General features: G+C 54.9%; 3 protein-coding genes across 3 annotated transcripts; 2 read left to right on the top strand and 1 right to left on the bottom strand.

Annotated features, from left to right (window-relative positions):
• B0T15DRAFT_544447 (uncharacterized protein) lies at nt 1–2210 on the top strand. Its single transcript, XM_062870075.1, has 2 exons — nt 1–706; nt 793–2210. The coding sequence occupies exons 1-2, from the start codon at nt 259–261 to the stop codon at nt 1800–1802; spliced, it is 1458 nt and encodes a 485-aa protein (XP_062717501.1). The 5' UTR covers nt 1–258; the 3' UTR covers nt 1803–2210.
• A 3037-nt stretch (nt 2211–5247) lies between these two features.
• On the bottom strand, nt 5248–5746 carry B0T15DRAFT_321842 (uncharacterized protein). Its single transcript, XM_062864060.1, has 2 exons — nt 5638–5746; nt 5248–5580 (listed from the first exon to the last, which is right to left on the bottom strand). The coding sequence occupies exons 1-2, from the start codon at nt 5644–5646 to the stop codon at nt 5350–5352; spliced, it is 240 nt and encodes a 79-aa protein (XP_062717500.1). The 5' UTR covers nt 5647–5746; the 3' UTR covers nt 5248–5349.
• Nucleotides 5747–5974: 228 nt separating this feature from the next.
• On the top strand, nt 5975–7669 carry B0T15DRAFT_441815 (uncharacterized protein). Its single transcript, XM_062865925.1, has 2 exons — nt 5975–6314; nt 6389–7669. The coding sequence occupies exons 1-2, from the start codon at nt 6176–6178 to the stop codon at nt 7438–7440; spliced, it is 1191 nt and encodes a 396-aa protein (XP_062717499.1). The 5' UTR covers nt 5975–6175; the 3' UTR covers nt 7441–7669.
• Nucleotides 7670–7697: the final 28 nt, after the last annotated feature.

Genomic DNA, 7697 nt, shown 5'->3' with positions numbered 1-7697 from the left:
ATCGAGCCCAAACAGAGCAAATGGCCCAAACTCATCTCTTGGTGGCAGATCCTGGGCACACTCGAACACAGACCACCCCTCATTTATTAACGCAATACCCGATCACGTAGTACCTACTCCGCGTGAGGGGTAACACTCTTATCAGGGCTACCAGGGAAGTTGCCACTGGCCCTTAGATATGTAATCAGATAGCGCCCCCGCGACCTTCCCTGATCGCAGGAGCGGCGAGATTGTTGTTGAGGCTCCCAGCTCGCGGACATGGACCGCATTCACCTGGTCCTATTGGCTGTGATTCCGGTCATCTTGCTGCTGGTAACTAGGCTAGCTCGCCGACTCATCCCTCGGCAACCGAAGGGGATCCGGGAGCCGAAATCTCCATATCTGCTCGATTTTCCCCCGTCCCGGCGACATGTCCTTGCCCGGCTTCCCCAATTCGAAATGGGTGCCAAGCCAGCTGCGATCCCGGCTGAGGTCTTGAGGGCTCAGGCGCTCCCGACGACGGTAGGGGAGTCGAATATCAGACGGGACACCTACTACACGACGACCGGGCTATCGACCCGAGAGGTCGACCTCCTGGGCCGCTTCCCCGACTACGCCCTTCTGAGCGGCGTCCCCCACCCCGAGCCATGCAGTCCATCCTGGGACATCTCCAAAGCCGTGTTCCGACCGTTCAGGCCATTCCGCTGGAAATACCACCAGCACATGGGTGCGTACAGAGAGAGAGAGAGAGCTCTCCCTCCCGAATCACTTTACTCAAACGTCTTATTATTGAACTTAACCCCCCCTGACCAGCACTAATGAAATACGACCCCAAATTCTGGATCGAGCTAACGCGGGACTACCACACCACCCTCTCAGCCCGCCAATCCCTCCTCCTCGCCCACCCTTCCGAAATCCTCTTCCAAACCCCCTCGCCGGCATGCACCCTGGCCGTGCGCGAGCTGATGGAATCCCTCCTCCAGTTCCTCACCCGCCGCTACCCGCAACACTTCTCCCTCTCCGCCGACGACGACCGCACCCTCTTCCACAACGCCCTCCTCGGAACCACCACCAACCTGCTCACCACCCCTCCCTTGCGGGTCATCTTCGAGCATATCCCCGAGGACTACGCGCTCATGCTCCGCGACCCGAGCGATGGGCGGTACTACCTGCGCGCCGCGGCCGTATGCTCTTCTGTTGGGTGGCATATTGCACAGCACCGTGATAAGCCGCTGCGGGAGATTCATGGGGAGGTGCCGGATGCCGGTAGGATGGGGATGAGTATGGATCGCTGGTTTGCGCGGCTGGCGACGGATGGGCCCGTGGCGAGGTGCTCGTGGAGTTTGGAGGATTGGGAGGTCATGTTTGCTTCGCCTGCTGTGGAGGAGAGGGAGGGGAGGGCGTGGAGGAGGGGCAGGTTTAGTGTTGCTGATAGTACTAGTGGGGAAGAAGGTGGTGAAGTGGGGTTGACGGTGAGGGATGTCAGGCTGAGATGTGATGCGCAGACTCTTAGGAGGTTGCCGGTCAGTGGGGCGGTGGTGTTTAACTTCAAGGCTGTGTTTACGCGGTTGGAGGAGCTGAGGGACGAGCCGTTTGTTCCGGCGCTGTTGGGGACTGTGTTGCGGGAGGGGAAGAAGGAGTTGGTTGAGTATAAGTGCGAGGAGCATGTGAGGAGGGTGGCGAATGAGGCATTGAATGCGTGGGCTGCTGAGCAGGTGGAGCAAGGAGTTGTGCCGTCGGATTGGGATGTTGGGACGCTCGATGAAAGTCCCTTCTTCCCTGGGTGGCAGGAGAAATGGCGGAGACAGCAGGGGCTGGGATAGGAAGGTGAGGGGGCCACATGGTCGGGAGTATACGTCCTGAGTAAATGCTCACGTAACACACTGCTCGTTCCGGATTCATTGAAGCACAGCTCCCTTTCATGTCCACGTTTGTCCTAAGGATCAACTCTTCCTCTTCTTCCTGCTTTTGTGGACGCTGGAAGGCCTTCCCTTTAGGGGGAAGCCTGTGCTAGAGGCAGGCTAGAGGTCAGCGACAGGACATGGAGGTTGTGCCCTTTTTGGGCAGGGCTTCCATTTCTCCCCCCAAGTCAGACCACAAGGCAGAGCGAGGACCAGTTCACAACCGGATAAGAGGGGAAACAGGATACCTAGAAATCTAGCTACCCGGTGGCTTTATTGATGAACCGGCTTTAAAGCCGACCAAGGGAGCGAACTAATGGTTACATTGACGGTATTAGTCGTGGTTGTTGCAAGATGCCGAAAGAATCCTCAGCTTTCGCCAGCAGTCAGACCCGGTCTTGTCCACTGATCGGGCACACAGCCGGTTGCTCCTTCCACATGTACTACCTTAGTCACAACTCACAAACCACAAAACATCTGGGTAGTACCTTGCCACTAAACAAGAGCCAGTGTGCTGTTGAACAAGGTTGATAATAACGGATGCGAGTTCTGGATGAACAAGAAGGAACGGACTTGCGCAAAGAAACTGAAGGAGGGGGCGCATAACTTGCCTTCATAAACTTTGGTTCCCTGATACACGGAAAGGCTAATCTTGACCACGTTGGGAGCAAGTTATTGACAACTGTGTCCATTTCCTGAAGTTGCGGTTCCATCTCGCTCGAGGCCAGCTGGAAGAGGCCAAGACATCACAAATCGTAGACGGCAGGCCCCGAGAGACTCATTGAGGTATTGCCCACCCGGCGGAAAGTATTGTACCAGCAATCCACTCCAAACTCAAGACGATGGTCGAGACGTAGAACCCACTGATTATTCCGTATGCGATCCCGAGGAAGAGGAAGAGGAAGAGGAAGAGGAAGAGGAAGAACGTGCCTTTGACCAGCTTGTTGTACCGTTTGATAGATGAGCTGAAACTCTCGTGGGTCATTGGGTCGTTTGTGCTAGCACGAGATGTGTGGGGAATCGAGGTGGTCGTTTGAGGGATACGCAACGTTCATTAACCTCAGATATGTATTGGCAGGTCTTTGCGGCTGATCTGAACACGTAGACCTGCCGTCCCGATCGATATACGTTGTCGGATCTTGTGAGATCACGACCTGCGGTTGGGAAGGCGAACTGACTACCTCATGTAGGTGGTGGTCATTATCACAAAGCATTTGGCGGGTTCGGAAAACTTCCATCGGCACCTGGCCGGGGATCGGACTCGGGGATCGGCTGAAAAAGTGGGTCTGAGTCTGAAACGGCCGGCCCACTCACGGCCCCGTTCCGTCTCCGCGCAGCCGGTCCGAAGATCCACAAACACCAAGACGGTGATCAGGGTTTTGGAGATAGCAAGGTTTTGAAACGAAATGTTCTTCCTAGATTCGATGCGGCACCTCCGAGAAAGTCTTAGGCCGTGAAGTCGGTCGCGGGTGATCGCCCAGCATCAGTTGATCCGAGCATGGGTCTACGTCTTCCGACTCGATGGCGCGACCCATGGCCCGGCCTGCCACTGATCACGGCCTGAAACAGTCGGTCACCAAAACAGCTATGTTGACAGACCTCGGTGAAAAGGCGTTCGTGTCGGCAACCGGAATCCTACAAGTTTTAACTCATCGTTTGCAGACGGTCCGCGATCCGGTCACCTGGTCTAGAGAATCGTACCCGGACCATGTTAGAAGCAAATGGAAAAGGGGATGGACAGATCCATAGTCCGATGAGTGTTTCGGTCTGCTTGGTAGGTTGATCATTTAGAGCGTGCGAGGTGCATAGGATCAAAGTATAAAAGGGGCGAAGATGATTTAGCTCCACCTCAAACATCCTCATCCCACTCCCAAACACCCAGTCAGCAGAGCCGATCTTCAAGAAGCAACCACCACTTTGACTCCGTTACAAGTAAATATCACAGATCCATCACCAAACCCACAACACATCACAAAACCGCAAAGATGAAGTACACCACAGCACTACTCTCCCTCGCCGCCCTCGCAGCCGCGGCACAAGTTCCAGCCCCAGACGCCAACAATGCCGCAAACGCCACTGTTGCTGCACGCAAAGTAGCAGGCACCCACAGTCATGAGAGCACAACTTCCGAACGCCACGTGAGCGGGAGAGATTCGACGGCTGCACCGAACGTCCTGGAGGCCAGGAAAGGGGGGGTGAGTGGATCGCGCGGTGCATTCCGCAGTGGTGGCAGCACCGTCCCCTTGAGCAACAGCCACCACGGCACCTCTGGTACCAGTGAGCTTTTGAGTGTGGATATTGGGGCTCTGGTTCTCGGGCTTGTTGGCGGTGTTGCCGTGGGCGCAGGATTGTTCTGATCTTCTGATCTGATTGGGGTGCGGCAAGGAAATAACGTGTTGGTTTCATTCTTGGGATTTGCGAGTTTACGTGGGCGGTATTACCCGGGGATTGAGGTGTTTATGGTGTCTTGTTTTGTTTGCTCTGCTGCAGGCAGCCTTATGACTGGATCGACAAATAACCTGTTAGGAATGTTGATGGCATTGACGCTGCTCCCTGACTGCTACAAGCCTCTTGTCTCCCATAGGTGAACGAGAAACTCGATTGGACACAGACGGTTGAGTTATTCCAGTATCTGGAAGGAAGGTGTCAGATCTTGATGTACACTGGGAGGGCTTGAAGTAAGTGTCTGTTGTGCAAGATGTTGGAAAAAAGGCAGGATTACAGTTCGGAATTTGTTTGCCTGTGTGCCGGTTCCCCAAGAGACCTGCAGACAAACCCGTCCAACTGCAGCGCTGCATTGCATTAGTTGCCCAGGTAAGGTGATTGTGGGACACCACGGCACTTGCTGGAGATTCAACCATCGCTGCTCTTACCAGAGCTTGATGGCATCATAAAGAAAACTCGATGGATCCCTCGAAAGCCACAGCATGTACTATACAGTTGTAACATCATGGTCGTTAATGTTCTACCTCAACGACATCCACTATTTGCCGCGTCGACATTGAGACTGCCTCCTTTAAGACTGCTCAATTCCTCCATGACCCATTCGGTCCAGCAATTTGAACTCCCTTGCCTTCCTCTCCTTTCCGCGACTGCTCGCTTGGTTCGGGTCTGTCTACGTCCCCGGTTATTCCTCAGCGCGAATCTCCTACTCGGCCTCCCCCCATACCTTCTCCACCGCGCTCTTAACCTTGAGCAGCTTCATCAGACCGTTATGGTTGCAGCCGAGTTGGAAGCCGCGGATGTCGGTCTTTCATGGAAGTAGACCATGGCCACCAGCGAATGCTGGTAAGCCCCCCAGCTCCAGCCCAGCTTGTTGTCGGCACAGTCCCAGTTCTGGAGGTACTGTCCATCATACGGTATCGAGGATGTCATCCCATACCCCAAAACCACCCGATCACTGGTCCTGGTTGCGGATCGTGATGCTGGACATTGAAATGGGTTATAGACTGCACCGATCTCTGTTTCCTTAGGCACTCTTCGTCACTAATCTAACTGTTGCCTGCATAACCATCACCCTATTCCCTTGAGGAACGAGCACATCATCTTGTTCTGTATCCGTTCTTCGCGGTCTGCCCTCTCGGACGGCTATGAGCACACTCCCCGCTCCAGCCCTCCAAGATAACAACCTATCGTGCCCAGCAGCAGGGAAGATGTGATAGTCGGTGTATTCGTAATCTCCGTCGATGGTCTGATCGCCCTACTCGTTATGCTCAATACGTATCCACGGAACTGGCTCAGAGCGGCGGGCGCTTACGTCGGGCATGGCGACAGTCAGCTATCGCTCGAGGTACGGCGGTGAGAGGATTGCGTGTTGAGTGTGGAGACACCGATCTTCCGCCGATGAGGTCAAACGCGACCTACCCTTCAGTAAGGCTCGATTGCAAAGGGTATGGGAGGAGTTGTGGGACGCGGTGCCAAACAGAGAGTTGTTGCGTCTGGCAAGAGATGGCGGGGAACGGCCTCCTAGACCGTTTGCATCGACGTAGAGACGGTGTGTAACACACGGCGGGCGGGCCAATGATGGGTTTCGAGTCGATACACAAATTACGGTAACTGGGCTGATTGCGTGAACAAAGAAATTGTGAGGCAGGCAGCAAACCAAACTGAGGCCTACAGCGAAGGAGGCATACACATGTATCACTACACTTCTGTTTAGGTATCGGTATTTAACCGAGTCAGAAAGGAAAACATTCCCTTCGAACCTCTCATTTTTTCCTCATCAGACTTTCACTTCTGAACTCCAAAATTCCACTCAACTATCATCACTGGCACTTCTCTTTACCGACCCGAAGATGGCTTCCAGCACCATCACCTCCCTGTCTCATTCAGAGCTAGCTAGCCTTTCGGCCCCCGATGGCAAAATAACTGGGGTTCAGCACCTTGCCTCTTACAACTGGCTCGAGAGGCCAGCGGCAACGATCTCGGTTCCTGGTAAGGCGCCTCCCCTGGCAACTTTCATGGTGATAAGCCATTACTTGGTACCTTAGCCACTGACTCTCAAAAAGGCGGGCCCCCTCGTTGGTCGCCGCCCTCCCACGCCCCGAAGCTGACTCCCGATGCCGGCACGGTCTACATCGATCAGAACGCCGCTCGCAACCCGCGCTCTCCGCTGGAGCCGCTCTTCCTCGCCCTCTACACGGAGCACCCAGATTTCAACATCGGAGATGTGGATCTCGTCACGGATCGGAACAACATCCGCAAGCTCCTGCGCTTCGTGCAAGGGTCGTCCACCGACCCGTTTCAGATCCGCGTCGAGGTGGCTGGCAAGAAGACCGCTTTGTTCACGCGCGTGGAGGAGAGGACCACGGAGACCATCCAGGGCTTCCGCGGCTACGGCCACAGTTTTGAGAAGGCATACACCAAGGGCCAGAGTGACAGTGCCGGCCACCACAGGATTGTTTCGTACGCTTTTGGCGGGCTGCGGTGCATCGTCCGGCATGAGGTTGACGGCTACGTCCATGACAAAAAGGCTGCGGTGGACGTTGCGGACGACCTCGGCGATGCGATGAAGAAACTGGCCATCTCCAAGCCGGGAGTCGCCATCAAATATCCCGGGATGCTCAGCATTGAGGAACAAGGCAATGCGGTGGATTTGTCGACGACTCTGGAGATCAAGACTCGAGCGTCCCACCGTGCGCTCGACATGGCGGATGTTTCGCCGCAGCTCTGGATCTCGCAGACTCCGCGCCTGGTTGTTGGCTATCACCGGCGGGGCGTATTCGATGACGTGCGGCTCAGAGATATGACCAGGGACCTTGCGCAGTGGGAAACCAGAAACCAGAAGCATCTCTCCATGCTGGCTGGACTTCTGAAGAAGATCATCGACGTGGTCGGGTCCGGCAGTGGTGACCGCAGGGCGCTCGTAAAGTACGAGGGCGGAAGTGTGCTGAAGATCGTTACCGTTGAGGGAGCTAGGGCGGCACTGCCTGAGTACTGGTATCCAAAGTGGGAGACGAAGGAAGAGCAGAAGGTAGAGGGCGTCGATGTGAAAGAGGACACGGAAGGTGCCACGGCGGTGGAAAACAAGAAGGAGGACACGGATCAGTCGGCTAAGTGAAGTACTACAGGTACTACTAGTACCTAAACTACTAGTAGTATGGAATCTCTCTGCTCACAGGATCATTAGGTAAGCGTCTGAACTTGGTAACGTTAGTCGGTGGCATTGCATTACAGGGTCTGTCTAAGACTGCTTGAACTTGCCGAAAGTTCAAGTAGGCAAGCGTTGCTTTATTGACTTGTCACCTGAAATGGCTTTCGGTGGTCTTTCATTTATGATGATACTATCCGCAGGTATCCGCAGGCTTTCCGCCCAAA

Source organism: Chaetomium strumarium (assembly GCF_033439665.1).
Source record: "Chaetomium strumarium strain CBS 333.67 chromosome Unknown B0T15scaffold_8, whole genome shotgun sequence".
Lineage (NCBI taxonomy): Eukaryota > Fungi > Ascomycota > Sordariomycetes > Sordariales > Chaetomiaceae > Chaetomium > Chaetomium strumarium.
Note: the sequence above shows the minus strand (reverse complement) of the source record. Positions and strands in the feature narration are given on the sequence as shown.